Here is a 19,387-nt window from a genome sequence, read left to right as displayed (position 1 = left end):
TTGTTCTGTGATCTTCGCACTTTCGGGCTTTGCTTTTTTTGGGTAATGCTATGTAGGTCGATGTTAGCCAGTCTTGAGGCAATATTCCATTTTCATATATTTCATTGAAAAGCCGGGTTAATGTTGTGATGGCGTTGTCACTTATATACTTAAAATGTTCTGTCGTCGTCTGGTCGTCGCCTGGTGCCTTATTGCTTTTTGTGTCCCTGATAGCCTGTAGGACTTCCTCTTTTAGTATGGGTAGTTTGTCCCCCTTCTGGATTTGGGGAGGTTCTTCTCTTCTCTGTTCATTTCCAAACAATTCCCTCAGGTAGTTTTGCCATATCAGTTTTTGCTTTTCGGGGTCGAGTTCTAGTTCGTTGTTGTTATCGCTTATTAGAGATATGTGTTTGGGTTTCCACAGACCCGCCATTTCTTTGATCTTTCTGTGCAGTTCTCTATCTCTGTGCTGTGTTTGTAACTCTTCTACTTCGTCGCACCTCCTCTGTAGCCAGTTTTCTTTGGCGTCGATGATTTTTCTACCTATCTCTCTGTCAATCTGTTTGTATTTCCATTCGTCCCTGTTTCGTGCTTGACGTCTCTTGTCCATTAGATCCAGAATATCCTTTGTCATCCGAGGTTTTTTTGGCTCCCTGCCCTCCCCGCCTATCTCCTGCATCCCTGCTTCCACGACCGTGTCCCTGAAAGTCCGCCACACATTTTCCACACTGTCTTGGGTTGCTTCGCTTCTGGCATTAGCTATTTGGTTCTACTCCAATAATGTATCCACGTGTCTCTTATATATATCCTTTTTATTTTCCTCAGCGGATCTCCAGGCTATTCTATTTGATGGTTTTGTTTTCTTGATCTTTTTAAGTTTTATTCTCAAAGTGGTGACTACCGGGTTGTGGTCGGAACTTATGTCGCATCCTGGGTAGGTTTTAGTGTTCAGGATGCTGTTACGAAATCTTCTATTGATGGTGATATAGTCTATTTGGTTCCTGACAATTTTCTCTTCCTGGTCCTGTGGGGATTTCCAGGTGTACAGGCGTCGTTTGGGCAGCTTGAACCAAGTGTTCGTCACTATTAAGTTGTTTTCTTGACAGAACTGAACAAAGCGCGCGCCTCTGTCGTTTTTGGTACCAAGGCCGTATGGGCCCACTATGTCTTCTGCTGTTTCATCCCCGACCTTCGCATTCCAGTCGCCGAGGTACATGCTGACATCGTTGCTCTTTATATGCTTTTTTACAGATTCAATGTCGTTGTAGAAGTTTTCCAGGTCTTCCTCAGAGCTGTCTAAGGTGGGTGCATATACTTGCACCAAATTGACGTCGAACGGTTGGCCATTCAATTTGATTAACATTACTCTATCACTGATTGGCAGAAAGCTTTTTACGTAGTTGGTCATAGTTCTGTTAATTAAGACGCCCACGCCATTCTGTGCATTTTTTCCTCCTGAATAGTAAAAGCCATTGCCGCACTCTGTGCTGACGTGTCCCACGTCCTTCCATCTGACCTCGCTCATGCCCAGTATATCCCAACTCATCCTGCTCATTTCCGCTTCGGCATTCGCCAACCTGCCTGCTCTGTATAAGGTTTTGACATTCCAGGTTGCTATTCTAATTTTTCTCCCTGTGATTCTTAGCACCCCCTGACCACTTAAGGTCGTGCAGGGACTGGGGGCCATGGTTTGTATTTTGCCTGCCATAATGGTTTGCTTGGGAAGTTAATGCGATGGTTTCCCTCTTGCCTTTCGCATCCAATGTCGTTGACCCTTTGTTTATGGTTCATCCGCCTTTGTGGTATCGCTACCCCTGGGCAATAGGGTGCCCTTTATCCAGCCGCCCCTAACATGGAGATCCGACGCTGTTCGCTATATCTAGCTATCCTCACTTAGTTTGGCCCGCAGGTGGATGCGGTTACCAGGGTGTGGCACGTGGAGCCATAAGTGAGAATTGGGTGCCCTGGAGGACCAGTTATCGCCGACCACCTATCAGTACATCGTTAGGTGCCACCGTCCTTGACAAAAGGTACTACCCCTCAGCGCAACCCCTACACCCCCAATTCTTTAATAGTATGTTTAAATTTTCTATTGCTCATCTTTTTCACGGTACCTGGCAAAACATTATACAATTTCAGGTTCAATGAGTTGTTCTCAGACTTCCTCAGTCTAAACCTAGGCCGTCTAAGGAGATCCCCCGAACGAGTTGAATAGGCATGGCAAGTTTCCTTTCGTTCTCTGTATCTCTAATAACTGGTAGTAGATATAGATGCAAGGAAGGGGCATCACTTTGAATTTTTTAAAATAAGGTTGACAATGGTCCCTATATCGTATATTAGCAACGACTCGAATGGCCCTTTTCTGCATTCTAAAACTCTCCACAGCAGCTGAGGAATCACCCCACAGTACCGTGCCATAGCATAAGTGTGAATGCAACAAAGAAAAATAGACCATAAGCAGAGTCCTTGTTCCTATCAGGCCTCTCAGTCGTCGAAGAAAGAATATGTTGCTGGACAATTTATTTTTCAGGTCTGAGATATGTTGTTTCCAATTTAGACTATCATCGATCCTAATGCCAAGCAACTTGACGGACTGTCCACTATTTACCAAGCAATTGGAGGAAAACACAATACTCTGGGTCTTGTCTAAATTTAATTTAAGATAATTATTTTCGAACCAAACATTAGCCCTGTCCTCCAACATGCCAACCCTAACGGACAACTCCTCGATACTCTTAGCAGATGTAGTGAAGGATGTATCGTCGGCAAACATCACGCACTGATTGGGGGCCAAGAAATGATAAAGGTCATTTATGTAGATTGTAAACAGTAGCGGGCCCAGGACGGAACCCTGGGGCACCCCGCTTACTACTTACAAACTGCTGTCGGCCCTGCAAGTAGTACGCTATAAGATCTAAAGGCAGACCTCGTATACCATGTCTGTATAGCTTTTTAATAAGAAGCTGGTGAGAAACACAGTCGAAGGCCACTCAAAAGTCAAACCAACTAATTCACCCCCCTCGAGGCCCCTAACTATCCCACTCACAACTTTAGACAATGCTTGGATCGTCGAACACCCTCCCCTAAATCCAAACTGACCAGCACAAAGACATTCCATCTTATTAATATAAGAAGTTAGCTGATCTTTTAGTAAGATCTCAAAAACTTTTCCGAACAAAGGCACGATTGAAATCGGCCTGTAGTTGTTAGCATCATTTATATCAGCTGCCTTATGGATTGGAACTACTCTCGAAATCTTAAACAGCGACGGAAATACACCTGTATCAATACATTTATTAAATAATGGCAGTGTAATGTACTCAACCAGTCCCTTCACCAAGACACTATTGATATCATAAGCATCGCTAGAATAAGATTTTTTTAATCTTAGTATGGCTCGGTACGTATCCTCACAAGTTATCGGATGCAAAAAAAAGTAGTTTCTTCCAGTGGAATCCCTTCAACACATGCACTCTGTACATTGTGATTCACCGTTAAGATCTTTATAATATTACTCGAGACAGAACTAAAAAACCTGTTAAGATCGTTTGCTGATAAATCAGATTCTTTATCACATCTCCCAAGACAATTTCTTTCATAGTTAACGATTTTCCAGACATCTTTGTTTTTATTGGTTGATTTTTCGATAAAGCCATCAAAAGCAGCTTTTTTGGTTTGTTGAATTTTTTGTTTATATTCCTTATTTAGCGATTTATACATAGGTAGGTACATATATAGGTAACATACATACATAGGTAACATTCATTCTATCCAGAGAGGAAGATTTTAAAATTCCTTAACTGACTCTTCTAAAAAATTGACAATAATAAAATAAGTAAATCTGTTAAAATGAAAACAGAATTCTAAAAGATGATTGCCTCAGAACAAGCCCTTGGTTCGGAAAAATTGGGAAGAATTGACAAGAACAGATTAGTTTAAACTAAGTAAATATTGATGAAACGAGATATTTTGGACTTTCATTGTCTTTATTATTAATTTTCACAAAGTTTCAATTGGTCCAGCACCCCCAGTCGCCTTCAGGTGAGCATTGTGCTAGTTGATTATCCAAAACATCGTGTTTCTTCAACACTTATCATTGTCTATAACCTGCAAACAAAATCACAATCCTGAATTGAAGTCAGTGGTTCCTTTGCTTCTGTTTCTAGAATCAAACAGTGCACCGAAATCACCAGCGCTCACTTCACCACAGCTCACCATGAGATGGGTCACATTGAGTACTACCTTCAGTACAAAGACCAGCCCATTACATACCGCGGTGGAGCCAATGACGGTAGATTTCCTTTCTTGCAAATTAAATTTCCAACATAAAATATGTCCTCGTCTATAGGATTCCACGAAGCAGTTGGAGATTTGATAGCTCTGTCGGTTCAATCGAGCAAACACTTGAGGAAGATCGGATTGCTTCCAAGCGGAACCGACGACCCCAATCAAGTGTTGAACAGTTTATTCAAAGTAAAGTACCTAGCGATTCGAGCGCTGTTTAAAAATAACGTCATTCGCTTATAGATCGGTATGAGTAAAATCGCTTTTCTGCCGTTCGGTTACCTGATGGACCTCTGGAGATGGGACGTGTTTTCCGGCAAAACTCAACCGGAGAACTACAATTGTAGGTGGTGGGAGTTGCGCGAGGAATACCAGGGTATCGAACCTCCTCAAACTAGATCGGAAGATGACTTCGACCCGGCGGCTAAGTATCACATCGTTGCCGACGTTCCTTATCTCAGGTGCTGAGCAAGACTCAGCGATGCGGTTCTATTAAACGTCAAGTAATTTTGCAGATACTTTATCAGCTTCGTAATCCAGTTCCAGTTTCACAGGGCGTTGTGCGAGAAGGCGGGCGAATACGAGCCGAACAATGCCGAGAAACCTCTCCACGAATGCGACATCTACGAAAACACCAACGCGGGAAACGTTTTGAAGTAAATTTAGGTTATTAACCGATGACGTCATATCGAAAACCAGACCCGGCGGCCAAAATCAAAAAATATTTTGCGATAATAAAATAGCGAACAAAGTGACCGGTCAAAATGGGCCAAATACAGTCAAATAGGCTTTCACTCCATTCTAGAATCTAAATAAACAAAATGAAACTAAAAATATAGACGAATAAGTTCATAACGGTTCCTCGAAACGTATTTTAAAAACGTTTTGGGTTCGTTAAATGCGATGATGAGGAACTAAAAATTTATTTCATCCAAAACAAGAATTAACGTCATTGAGAGCTAAAGATAAATCCACACTACTATATAATTTGTATAACATATATTATTTACATCCGTCGACTACTCTCTCCCACGAACCGCAATTCGCCTGGTTGGCGGCGCCCTCTCGCGATGACATTACAAGATTCGAGTTCTTTGTCGACCCTGTATGGCTTAATTGGCAGTGATATGGCGGAAGACGGGAGGAATATTTTTTTTGATGACTTTTTCTAAGAAGTCGTGGGTACATTTTCTTAATAGCTGACATGACTATAACAGACCCAGGAGGAATATGATCCTGCATTGGATGGAAGTAGTCTTCAAAAATGTTATTCATATCCAATCCATTTTTATTGCCAATGTGAGTAATTATTAATCTTTTAATATCTTTTCCCGAGGGTGCGTTTATTCCAGAGGACTATCATTCTGTAAAAGCTTAACTTGCACGTTTTTTTCCGCTTTTATCGTGCCATGTTTTACCTTCATTTGACTAAGTTTCTTCCATGTAATAGATATTTCTGTTTTCTCTGGGAAACTGCCCAACTGCTCTCAAATATCGCCTCCGCCAGCAAATGATTTTATCTTTCTCTATTAAAAGTGATTTTCCATTTTGAGTTTTGGTTAGTAACGTACCAAAATGCATTTCATTCAAAGTTTTCCACAATTTTTTCTTACCCATGGATGGAATAAAATCTTCTTTTTTCATTTCAGATGTGCCCAAGGTAGGTTTCTATTTTTAAGTAATACAAATGTATTAATCTTCTGATGCAATCTTTTTTTTTCCTGATTTCTTACAGTTTCTTTTCTTCCTGTACTTCTCTTTGGTAAATTACTGGGGCCGCGTTTATTTTCATGCACAAGTCTGCATATTGTTGCAACTCCATTCATATTAGAACACATTTCAACTATTTTTGTAATTCCGAATGGTCAGTTTTGGTTAGTTCACTTTGAGAATAATAATTTTCATCATCATCATTTTGAGAAAACGCAGTTTTACTAACCCGCAACAAATTCAGAACAAACTTTGCCAATAACTGTCAAACAGTAATTATAATTCCAATTTTAAACAGTGGAGCATAGATAGGCCACAATTGGGACCCTTAATAGTCGTCACACACTACGCCCATGGAAAACGGCGAAGACCACTAAGTTTTATAGTTCAAATTTATAATGGAGGTCCTTGTTTTTCCCTTGCTCTTTTATATAATTGCGAAAATGAAAAAATTTAAAAAAATTGTAATATTCTAGTCCTTTCTAACCGTTTTAGTCAGTGTGCATTTACTCAATAGTATCTATTATTTCAAGAAAAATATTTATTATTTAATTTTAAATTTTTGAAGATACGTACACACATTAAATTGTTTCACAAAGTACCCTCTAACCTCAAAAACGCCAAACAATTATAAAAACTGGAAAATAATATGAAACAATCCCCTATTACTCATTTTACCATTGGTAATAACGTGTGTGACAAAGAGAAGTACCCATCACCACCCGCCTCCCTCAAAATTTGAAATTTCGATAATCTTGTAATCGGATCAATCAATGGATCATCCATTAAGAATTTTTATTCGTTTTATGGGCGAATGGCATGGTCTCTTTTCAGGCAAATGCTGGCGATGGGCTCTTCGAGACCGTGGCCAGACGCGATGGAAGTCATCACCGGCCAAAGAAAAATGGACGCCAGCGGAATACTCGATTACTTTAAACCGTTGCAGGACTGGCTCGCGACGGAAAACGCGAAAAATAATGTAACCACCGGATGGGAATCTTCCAAAATGGGTCAGTATATGACGCAAACGCGATTTGCGGTAATAACGATTTCGGTTAATTTGCAGCGTGCAGCGGAGCATCAGATTCCCGAATCCAGTCCCAGGGCGTTGCTATTAGTTGTTTTATTTTACTTTGCGTGACAATAAAATCATTGTTTGTTTAGTTGAACTGTAGATTTTTAATTTTGTCAGTTTACCTTGCTTGATATGCACCTTTTTTTGGGAAAAAATAATTAAAATAAATACTGAAATAGCATTTTTCCGCTCCCTAAATTACCCAGTTATGCACGACTGATCAGACATGGGCAATGGAGTAAGTCGGCTTTCATTTCGTTGGTCGGCTAACTGCTGTTTGTTTAAACCAATGCTACCACACTAAATAACGTTTTCATTTAATTACCAAAGAGTTCTATTATTTTATTATTCTGAAACAAACCTTCTCATCGTAATTGATTACTGCTTGTCTAGAACATCTTTTTCTTGTAACGCTCAAATTTATGAACAAAAATAAAGCCCTCGACACCTTCCTAAAACCGAAACGCTACTTTGAAACTTTTGTTATGATCGAGAATTCCTTCGAGATTTTCTTAGCCTTTTAAACTCTATACACCCTAAGATATCAGATATCACCCGTTTCACCCCAATTCTTAGATAGTCTTATATATACTAGAGAAAATCAGACCTAACATTGGATCATTCTGTTTACAGAAAACCTACGCACACATGCATTGTCACATCACCATGAGGCCCAAAAATCATCGGTTATCTCTATCTCTTGTTTATCTTACGACATCGTCTGCTTACGAAGGTTGGCGATCCAAATGGCTATTGTTGCACGAGAACCTGCAGCTCTGAAAATACACGTCTCTCCGAGCCATCTGCACAAGTCTTTCGGCCATGAATTTTGTCTACGACCGTTTTCCTTCGATCTTCTCTTGTATCCCTTTCCAAGATGGTCGCATCATTGGTCTGTAAGTGTACATTTCGGACGCATCAATTCTCTTTTCTGTGGCCGCATCTACGCTCCAACTCTCGCATCTGTACAGATGAACAGGAAAGATATAACAGCGAAGTATTCTGGTCCGAAATTCCAGGCTGAGGTTTCGGTTTGCCAGAAGTGTCCTCATGTTGTTCAAAGTTTTCCGCGCTTGCTCAATTATTGAAGAATTGAACTTCTGGCAGACTACTGGCTATAACCACAGTACCATCTGCATATAATGTTTCCATTGACCTTAATGCCTGCAGTTGTGTTCTCGAGAGCTTTGTTGACTATTACTTCAGATTAGAGGTTAAATGACAGGGAAGACAATACACATCCTTGTGCTATTTATTCTGATGCGGACCCTGCGACCTTGACTGTTGCAGTCCAGGTTATTTTCTTTAAATTTTGTGCGTCCATCTCGATTAATTTTAGCATGACGATCATTTTTTGATGTGACACACAGTCAAAAACTTTTTTATATTCAATAAAAAATGCAAATACATCAGCATTCATGTCTCTACATCTGCTGAGTCTGCACATTCACAAACAAAAGAGCCTCTCGAGTTCCCATCCAGCTTCTTTGCGAACGGTTAACCAGGCGCTTTATGCATATACGTGTATGAATGTTCTGCAAGAATATCTTGTCGTAATTGCATATTTAATCTCTTTAGTAATTTCAGGACCTATTTCATTGATTTCGTCTGGACCTAGGGGCGAGTCTGGTGTCATGCCATTAAAAAGATTTTCGGCCCATTCTTTCCACCGTTTTAGTTTCTCATCTACTCCTACAAGTATTGCCTTGTTGGAAACTCTTAATACTCTTCTGTAACCCCCCTGCTGCCTACCTGTAAACTCATTGAGATTTTTATGTAAGTTAAAGACACCGTGTTTCTTTCTGATGATGGGTTTCTAATTTTCGTGCATTTGTCCGCCAGCTACGATTCTTTGGCTTTCTTGCATTTCGCACGAAAAAGCCAATAGTATATTTTCGGCATATTTCACTCCATTTTTGTGTTTCTGTTCTCTTCGTGCAATGTTATAATTTCATCAGTTATACACTCTTTTTTTTATGTTATTTGCACATCCAGTATCGGTCTCATGGGTCTCTGAAGACTCAATGTCACCATCTCTCTGAGTCTTTTTGGAGTTCTCTAGTTCTATCAACGTGTTCTCAAGTTTTTGGCTACTTTGTGTTGTGTTGCGTTTTTGTCGTGGGACCCGTTTGTAGTTGACAGAGCGGTATATCCTAATATCAGTGACAATTGGGTTGTGGTCGCTCTGGATGTGTGCTCTAAGATCGGTTTTGACTGATAAACCTTTTATATTCGTATCTAATGAGAATAATAGTATATTATGCAACAAGTGCGGTAAACGGCATTTGACTCACGAATTTATTTAACACGAGCGGAGCGAGTTTTTAATAAACGAGTGAGTTAAAAAGTTAACCGAACGTGTTGCATACTACACTTTTTCTACGACTGCTAGTTTTTGCATTTTCGCAAAACAACACGAATATTTCACCGACATGACGGTCAAAATTCAAAAACGTCAAAATTCAAAGCGTGGGAAATATCTCCGAAAATATCCGATTGCTCCCAAATCCGTGGGAAACGAAACTGATGTGGTAAAGTGACGCTTTCCACACGCTAGATCGGTGGGTAATTAGGTATTTTACAGGCGGGAGCAGAAAAAATCTATTTACTTTCTTATAATGTGAACGTCGCAATTCACAGGGGTAAACGCCAGGTGTATAAACGTTACATGTAGAGCTGGAAAAAAGTGTTGGCAATGCATAGTCGTTGTTCGGAGCAAAACTGTACCAGTCGATCGCCTCTTGTATTTCGTTCTCTCAGACCATATTTTTCAACGAAGTCGCCATCAACCCTTGCATTAAATCTCCAAGAATCACTGTAATTTTACCGGTTTTTGTTAATTTCATGGCCCCATCAAGATGGGCTTAGAAGTCTTCAACCACGTCACCTGTTTTATCGTTTGTTGGTGCGTACACTCGAATAATGCTCATGACACCATAAGAGGTGATCAGCTTGTAGCTTATAGCTTAATTAAAACACCTTACATCTGCTCTTCTCTCTAATAATCCACATTAGAGAGACTAAGCGCTTCATCACAAAATACACTGCAACCTCACCAGGAAAATGAGGCAACCCCACACTCACCACTGACATCACTGACATATCAAAAGTTCTTCAAAAATCTCTCAACAACTTCCATCTGTCAAAGTCAAAGTTCAGGAAACAGGATAGAAACTATCAACTAGGCACAAGAACATGAAAGAGCATTAAGACTACCACAAATAAACTCATCAGCGGTTGCCGAACATAATCATGAAATCGGACATCAAATCTTATTCAACCAAACCAAAACTCCTGCATGTAATCAATTCTTCTACCAAAGAAAACTCCAAGAATCCATAGAAATCTATAAACCACTAAACAATCTTCCGAGACCATGTTCATGCCATTCTTTTAGCTCCTCCTCTCGCAAGCTCTGAAGAAGTCAACAATATAATTGCGGAAACGCCATTTTTAAACAAACAACGCAGGAGCAATCCACAGTATTTGTAAATGGTATTACAGTAGCCTGTGGAAGTTTCTTTGAAAAATTAATTTTTATAACTGTAGTTCAGGAGTTATGTTATATGTGGTATTTAATATAATACTCCTCCTTTCTTTTTTCTTATTGATATAGCCTGTTTGAGAACCACCGCTGAGAAAGTTTTATTAGTTACCAGTCGTGATACAGCTCGTTCCGCTCGTGCCAAATCAAACTCGTGACTAAAATAGTGTTTTTTTATTGATTGTTCCATATTATATTGAAAGCAATGACAATAGTGGCAATATAGAACCTGGAGAATTCATAGATCCCATAGAAAGCATTTTTATATACGATTTTCAAAAAATATACGTTTTTGGTAGCATCTTTTACAACATTTAATTTTACATTGCCGTGTTTATTCAATTTTAATTTTTATTAGTATAAACTAGTATGCGACATTGGTTGCTTTTAGTTAGTTATGTATATGTTCTTAAAATGTAGGTATCAGTTACATATAGAAAATAAAAAAAAAATTTTTCGTGTACTTTTTAAGCGTTGAATTTTTTTAAAAAATTTCGCGTCTTCCAGAAATTCACGGAACTTATTGCTTGGAGTTAAAGAGAAACTTTTAAATTTGCATGTAAATTTTTGCCAGGGCTTCAAATTCTCAGAAATTTAATTTTTTTCTTTCATAGTGGCGTATGGTTGAAAAAAAAATTAATAACTTTGCAAAAATTGGATGGAGGATCAGGTGATATCAATTCGGTGCCCTAAAAAAATGACTGAACTTAAAAATATTTTAAATAAGACCAGACTAAACAGTAAAATAAAATGCGATATCGGTTTTTACTTAAACATTAAAAAAATATATTGTTGCCAAATAAAATTTAATATTTTTCTTTAAGAAGAAGTTCAACGTTTAAAATCGTATTTTATTTACAAAAAGATTCCTATTTCGTTAGTTTCATTAGTCATTTGGTTCCTACGCCACTGAAATTTTATACATTTTATTGAGAACCTTACTTGAGAAACCTCCATGGATCTAAAAACCTGATTTTTATTTATTGTCGCATTTCCCGTTGCGATAAACACAATTGTTTCTGTTAAATTACGGCATCCAGATATAATCTTTTAAAAAATTAAGTTATATCTCGCTAAAGACAAAGTCACATAAAGGTGAAATTTCATAAGAGGTGCAGAACGTCCCTATTAATTCCCAACGTACGCCGCTGGTCGCGAATTTCGTCCCGGAATATCTCAGAAATCGGAGCCCGCAGCGGCAGATTAGCGTGCAACCACTATTAACGTCGCGTTATAAAATATGGGCGGATTGAAATTTACAATCCCGATGATGGTCTTTTAGGTACGATACGGCGGTCGATGGCCACCGCCACCTATATATTAACCGGTTGGTTGTCGGGTCTATTTCATTTTTGTAAAATAACGCAAAACGCGTGAGCTCGGGTGAAAAATCTGTCGGATGTTGGTGTAGTGTTTTGCCGTGCTCTTTGCTCAGTTCGAGGTAAGTATATAAATAAAACGTCACGGATTAATTATTGTACGCTATTGTACCGATCTTGTCTTCGTTGTTTGTTCGTATTTCGATCGGTGAGCGACCACGAACCCACTCTGCAATTATTATTGCCGCTGCAGCATCCGCGGCCGTAAGAATTTTATTACCTGTTTCATGGCGCACCGACCAAAACTTATCCAAATACTATAGAAGGTGTTAAAAAGACGAGACGAACGAGAAATTATCCATGAGGACCAGGAATTTGCAAACTGGGGTCAGTAATATTAGTTATTGCCTTGATTGAAATAAAAAATAAATCTTAAACCGGAAAAGAAGACACCACGATAACATCGTGTTTCAACGCGTTTGTCCCCGCTTTTGTACGTAGCAGTTCAAGTTTTCGATGTAGGTGGAGCGTCAGTCGTTTAAAAAACCATTCCCGCTCGGTGTTTTGCGATAAGTTTCACTAAACGTGAAATTTTTGATGAGGTATATTTAAAAATAAATGATAAAAATGATACTGCTATTTGATCGAGCAAAAAGTCAGGTTAAATCGAATCTTTTTAACGCACCTAACGTAAACAAAATATAAATTCAAATTGAAATTGAATTTTATAGCAATATCTCACTCACTATTAGCCATTAATTAATGATTAATTCATTGGACATGATTTATTTTAAGAGTTGTTTAGATTAGATGCAGCACGGTGCGGGCTATTTTGGTGATGTATGTATGGAGACCCCAAAAACTCTAAACTAACCAAGGTTTTAAATAATTTTTCTTCTCCCTACTCCAAAATGACCCAATTAAGCATCAAACGTACGCAAAGTATAATTTTAAGAAGACTTCGTTAACCAGTTTCGTGATATACTTCGGAAGTTTACGCTTTCTTGACGATCACGTCACAAGTCACTCTGTGAACGTATTTGTGCTATTTGTAAAAACTAACACGATAGACTTCTTCAATCACTCATTTGTTAAATACTCGCCACGCTAGGCTCTGCTTGTACCAAATCAAATTTGAGACTATAGTGTAAAGTATGAAATCCGTTTTAAAAAGTACCATTGTTAGAAATTTAAATGCCACAGGTGTGTTTTTCATAAATTTAAAATTAATAATAATAATAATAATAATAGAATAATAATACTATTTATTTATTGTTGTTCATTTGATTATAAATATTTACAATCACCAATTACATTACATTATTAATAATTATTAATTGCACATACAAATAAACTGCATGTTTCTATAATTATATAAACGCTGTTTTCGCATCAAAATTGAACTGACGAGTTGGAGACATTGACGTTTGGTTCTCGCAATATACTAACCTAACATTTACATTTGACTAGATTTTTAATTACATTACATTACTACCTACAATTATAGCACACATTATCAAAAGTTAAAAAATTACTATTTACAATTGTAGCCACATTATCAAAAGTTAACAATTGTCAACAATCGTTTTTTGAGCGAACTATGGTAACTTAGCATACTGTGTGTTTGCCCAATAAAGTTGTTATACTATAGAGCTTTTATTATTATTCTCTAAATCAAATTCGCTTAGCCTAATCCAGTCAAATAACCTTTTTTATTCTATTATATGATATAATTTTAAGATCTACCCAAATTTTGGTTACATAAAATAACGACAAACTAAATAACTAACCAAAACTAACCAAATAAACTTGGGTAGACCGTATACTAAATGGTCTTCAAGTTTCAAAATATGGCTTCGGCCATGGTATTATTTTTTTCCAATATGAAAGTTATTAAATATGAGAAAGGGAGCTTGATGAATGAATTTTCCACGGTGAAATACACAGAAAAATCTTTTTCTGTTGTCTGTTTGTCTATCGCTTCAAATTTTTATAAAATATGGGCCGGTAGTTATCGGCTATCAGCAATGACGTCCTTGTGAATCATAGGCATTGCAGCAATTAAAATTCCTTTGGGCAATGCCACGTCCGCGGACGACAGAGGACTTTGACTCAGTTATGCAAAAATCATTTAAAATTAAAATTAGTGACGATAATGTTGTCAAACTGGGACTTTCGTTTGTAGTTTAGTCGCCTTCGTACTCTATTGGTCAAAGAATTTGTTATATATGAAAAAAACTGATCAAACACGTCATATTTGGAGACAGGAGACAAGATCCTACCCAAATATCATTGGCCACTTTGGAATCTCAAATGGGATGCCCTATTATAAACTAATTCGATAACACTTGCCTTGTCTTGAATTAAAATGTTTTTTTTTTGGAAACACCAACCGGTTGACCCAAAAATAATGAAAAGTCGCTTGCCTAGCTTACGTTAATTTTTAAACAGATGCTTTTCTTATGCTCATCTATTGGCTTAGGTGTCACAAAAATTTTATTCTTATGCTCATCTATTGACTTAGGTGTCACAAAAATTTGAAACAAAAAATTAGTTAAAATGACGTGCATTATATGTATTTTTCTACTCCCGTCTGTAAAATACCTAATTACCCACCGATCTTGCTCGTTTATTAAACACTCGCTCCGCTCGTGACAAATAAACTCGTGAGTCAAATGCCGTTTACCGCACTTGTTGCATAATATACTATTTTTAATAATACTCCTGAAAAATACATGCCGATATTTTCTAATTACCATTTTTTTTCAAATGTTAGACAAAATTTGAATATTTAAAATTAATAATATAATAAGTATGCGCCCCTGTCGGGGGTTATAGCGCTCAAAATTTTATTTTTTTACAAATATTTAAAGAAAATGTTTGATTATCGAATAAAATATGTACTTTCAGTAAGAACCATAGATAACTAAAGTAATCAAAAACTTGAACACTCCATTGTCTTATTTATATAAATAAGCAAGAGAAAGACAAGAATCCCTATTACTAGCCGTCTTTAAGTATTGTAAAATTTGCCTCACTTATCTATCACGCTGGGCCCATTCAAGTTTAGCTCTAGTGTAAAGCTCATTATTAATAGTTAATTTTTCTTTTCGAATGTCTACCAGTTTGTTATTCTTTAAAATTTTCATTCCACTTTAAATTACATCGGCGAATTAGCTTCGACGTTCAATCCGCGATGTTTATTTACCGGTTGCAATGACCTAAAAATTTTGCAACACCAAGAACACCGATCGTTACGCAAAATGATTTCGGTATGCCGCAAAATCTGTCAACCGAGAATTATTTTTTTATGTCAATCAGAGTCCATCACCCGCGGCTGTTTATAAAGCACTGGAATCGCGATAAACAATTCGAAAAGCGCCGACGTTTCGTCTAAAATGTGCGCATTCCTACATTAAATTTTCCGCAATACGTTCCGCAACATAATTATCTCTTTTCGTATAGTTTTCAGACATGTTAGGCTACGTGTGCGTTTTCGTGGCATTGTTTTGTGCGATTTGCGCGAAAGATTCGAGAATCGAAGAGGAAGAACTGGAAGCGAGAAATTTCCTGCTCCTTCTCAACGAGCAAACCGAAAAAGATGACAACCGATTGGCTCTGGCGAGTTGGTCCTACGCTTCAAATTTAACGGACGAAAATCTGAAGAATCAAGTAAGAGAAAAATGTCTCTCCTTTGATCTTGATAGACGAACGTTTTACATATAACATATTATTAATGAATTAATTTACATGATATATTAATTATATAATTGTGGAAATTATTAGCATTCCAATAATAGACTCCTTGCACATATTTTAATTGTTACACAAAAGCTACTTAATGAACTGCCGAAATGTAAGAAAGAATAACAAACAGTCTAATTAAGGTATGATCTACCTGAAAAAGGTTCACGGACACCCTTAAATATGACGTAATCGTACATGGGTGATTTAATAAAAGTCTTTCCAGGTGTAAAAGTTGTTGTGCTTTTAGAACCCGGCACAATACAATACCGAGAAACCACATCAAAAACGAAAAGCGTATCAAAAACTTTCACAATGTACTCTCCACTCTTCAACCCGTCAAAAATCAAAACAAAAGTTGACAAATATACCTTGTGACATCACCATCGCCTGAAATATGAACGCCCTGTTTTGGCGAGAATTTAAACATTTTCAATTTTATTTGTTTATTACTTCGTTAATATTTCACGCATCTTAACAAAAAATGTTGTGGGGGGGGGGGGGGTACTTGTAAAGTCTAATTGCTCATTTTAAATTAATAAAAAAATATATGTTCAAGGGACCTATTGACGCGACATCAAAACCCTTTTTGGAATTTGTAATAATTTAATTTTTTTTTGAATAATTTAATCAGTTAGCGGTGGCGGCGGATGTGGCCAAAAAGGAGAAAGACGCCTGGCAAAAAGTGATCCAGTACGACTGGACGAGATTCTCCGATCCCATCATGAGGAGGCAGTTATTAAAGTATTCGGTTTTGGGCGTCTCGGCCCTTCCCGAAGATAAATTTAAACGTTTGAACCAGATCATCAGCGATATGGAGGCGATCTATTCCAAAGCGAAGATCTGCCCCAGGGGGGTGCAGGATCAGAAAGAATGCAAATTAGGACTTGAACCAGGTATCGGCTAATATTAAACTAGTTATAGTTCGATTGGCACCCACGCTATATTTATATTTACAAAAATCGTTCCGCTTCTTTCTAGGACAAACAGAATATTAAAAAATCATTTCTGAAAAATGACATTTTTAAAAAGCTTGGCATAAAAATCTCTCGGTTAAGTACAAAGTTAGGAGTTATTGAGGTTTTACCAATTAGTAAATTCTTTTTCAAGCGCAAAGATGAACTCTCCCAGAAAATGATGATTACTCGTTCCAGAAACAACTTTTATGTCTCAATCAAACATATTTGGGGTCTATAAATTTCATTTAGATATCTTGAACCCTTTTGGAAAAAAAATAAAACCACCATTTCGGTTCCTTTTATAGAATCATATCTTCTGTTTTTTATTAACCAAATATGACGTTTTTTTAATATTCTATTGATCTATACTTATATTCTATCTACCCTAAAAATAAGCGGATCGTTTTTTCAAACGCCCTGTATGCAGCAGTTGCGCCAGTATGTTATTTTGGCACTTAACTGAATGACGTAATTATTTCTAAACAATTATAAAATCACTTGAAGTTTTCAATTTTAAGCAACAAATTGGTTCAGACTCAGAAATCAAATTCAACAAACCGAGTCTAGACCAAATTTAATTCACTAACATTACAGAACTGACGACCATATTAGAGAACTCCAGAGATCCGGAGGAGCTAAAACATGTGTGGTTGGAATGGAGGAGAGCAGTGGGTCCCAAATGTCGGACCCTCTACAAGGAATACGTCGCGCTGTCCAACGAAGCCGCTCGCTTGAACAATTTTACCGACACCTCGCATTATTGGCTGCACGACTACGAAGATCCCAATTTTAGGCAGCAGGTTCAAGAGCTCTGGGAACAGATGAGGCCGCTCTACTTGCAGATTCACGCCTACGTGCGTTTCAAACTCAGACAAAAATACGGCGACATCGTAACGGAGAATGGTCCGATTCCAGCCCATCTCTTGGGCAACATGTGGGCTCAGTCTTGGTCGAACGTGGCGGAGCTGATGCTGCCCCATCCAGACGTAAAAGATGAGGATTTGACGCAAGAGCTTGTTAACCAGGTAACATAAAACCCATAATAGATGTAAATTCCCCGTTTATAAATAGATGTTTAATGTAGCTACTTTTTTAAAACAATGGAAAATGAAAAAATGACATTCATTATTATCCCGTTAATTTTTGAATAATATTAAATTAATTAAATTTGTTGGGGGTTCCTCAAGACTAATTAAGTATTCAAAAAAGTATCTCCACTCTAAAAATACTTCCCGTCTGTAAAATACCAAATTACCCACCGATCTAGCGTGCGGGAAGCGTCAGTTTCGTTTCCCATGAATCCGAACCACTTCGGACATTTCCGGGATTTTACCGCACGGATTTGGGAGCAATCGGATGTTTTCGGAGATATTTCCCACGCTTTGAATTTTGATGTTTGTTAATTCTGTGAATGTATTCGTGTTGTTTTGCGAAAATGTACCCAAAAACTAACGGTTGTACAAAAAGTATAGTATGCAACACGTTCAGTAAACTTTTTAACTCGTTTATTAAACGCTCGCTCCGTTGCACTCCTCTCGTGTCAAATAAACTCGTGAATCAAATGCCGTTTACCGCACTTGTTGCATAATGTACTATTTCAAAATACTATTTGATAGCTCCTCTTGTTTTTTTTTTTTAAATACGACGTTTGTTAGTTTTAGCAGAAAAGTTTTCAACCGTACGACACGCACTAATCAATATATTTTTCCACTTCAAATAGTTAAATATCCCATAAAAAAAGTATTTCATGAGATGAAAATCAAATTTCGTTTGATCAAAATTTGTGTATACAAACAAAGGAAACTTGCATTGTTCTTGCCTTTGCATTACCATCCCCCTAAATGTCAACGTCGTTACGAAATACAAGCTGAAATATTAATTTACTAGCTGAGTGGCCGATCGTTTGTTTGATGTTGGTAGTCACAGAGAGTACCATCATGTCAAGCGTACAAGCAAGATTTAAAATTATTGCAGGCAATATGTTAACCTTGCAAATTCTCCTTGCAAATTCTGGCAAACCTGATTGTACCACGCCGAACGTCTATTGTTACAAAATAGCATGTGATTAATGAGTGTTTTGTGTCAACAATGTAGGCTTAAAAAAGTGACAGCCCGATTTTCTAGCGGACTTCCAGAAAGTTCCGAGCGGAGCGAGTTTTTAGCTCCGCTCGTGTCAAATAAACTCGTGAGTCAAATGCCGTTTGCCGCACTTGTTGCATAATATACTATTTATGTGTGACATATAGAGGTGTAATTTTGCCATATCCAAATATAGAAATCCTAAACGATTTATATCTCTTTTCATTAATTTTGATTCTTTGAAACCGTAAATGATCTTTTCAAGTTCCCATTGCCTGCTTCTCGTTTTAAAGATCTTATCCTCTTAAAGATTATGGTTCAAGTAACGCTTATGTTTTCAGAATTACACGGCCATTAAAATATTCCAAACCGCGGAGAATTTCTTCAGGTCGATAAATCTGACTGAAATGCCCCCAACGTTTTGGGAGAATTCGATTTTTGAAAAACCGGACGATAGAGAGATCGTCTGCCACGCGTCCGCCTGGGATTTTTACGACAAAAAAGATTTTAGGTACTATATCTGTCAACCAGATTATGAAATTCTCCTTAAATCGTCCCTCATCCTACAGAATTAAACAGTGCACGAAAATAACGGGAGAACATTTCATCACGGTCCACCACGAGATGGGCCACATCGAGTATTTCATTCAGTACAAGGACCAACCTATAAAGTTCAGAGCGGGGGCTAACGATG

General features: G+C 37.7%; 1 protein-coding gene across 1 annotated transcript in view; it reads left to right on the top strand.

Moving 5' to 3' along the window:
• The window catches only part of LOC132700876 (angiotensin-converting enzyme-like), a 28,588-nt gene that overhangs the window by 6,768 nt on the left and 2,433 nt on the right, over positions 1 to 19,387 (top strand). Inside the window, exons 5-14 of the mRNA XM_060668453.1 lie at positions 4,146 to 4,270; positions 4,328 to 4,452; positions 4,507 to 4,724; positions 4,779 to 4,919; positions 6,808 to 7,012; positions 15,377 to 15,583; positions 16,290 to 16,551; positions 17,209 to 17,639; positions 19,035 to 19,204; positions 19,263 to 19,387. Coding sequence (XP_060524436.1) covers positions 4,146 to 4,270; positions 4,328 to 4,452; positions 4,507 to 4,724; positions 4,779 to 4,919; positions 6,808 to 7,012; positions 15,377 to 15,583; positions 16,290 to 16,551; positions 17,209 to 17,639; positions 19,035 to 19,204; positions 19,263 to 19,387 — 2,009 coding nt within the window. The remainder of the gene's footprint in view (positions 1 to 4,145; positions 4,271 to 4,327; positions 4,453 to 4,506; positions 4,725 to 4,778; positions 4,920 to 6,807; positions 7,013 to 15,376; positions 15,584 to 16,289; positions 16,552 to 17,208; positions 17,640 to 19,034; positions 19,205 to 19,262) is intronic.

The sequence above is a fragment of the Cylas formicarius genome, unplaced genomic scaffold, assembly GCF_029955315.1.
Source record: "Cylas formicarius isolate icCylForm1 unplaced genomic scaffold, icCylForm1.1 PGA_scaffold_4__25_contigs__length_36172078, whole genome shotgun sequence".
NCBI classification, from domain to species: domain Eukaryota; kingdom Metazoa; phylum Arthropoda; class Insecta; order Coleoptera; family Brentidae; genus Cylas; species Cylas formicarius.
Note: the sequence above shows the minus strand (reverse complement) of the source record. Positions and strands in the feature narration are given on the sequence as shown.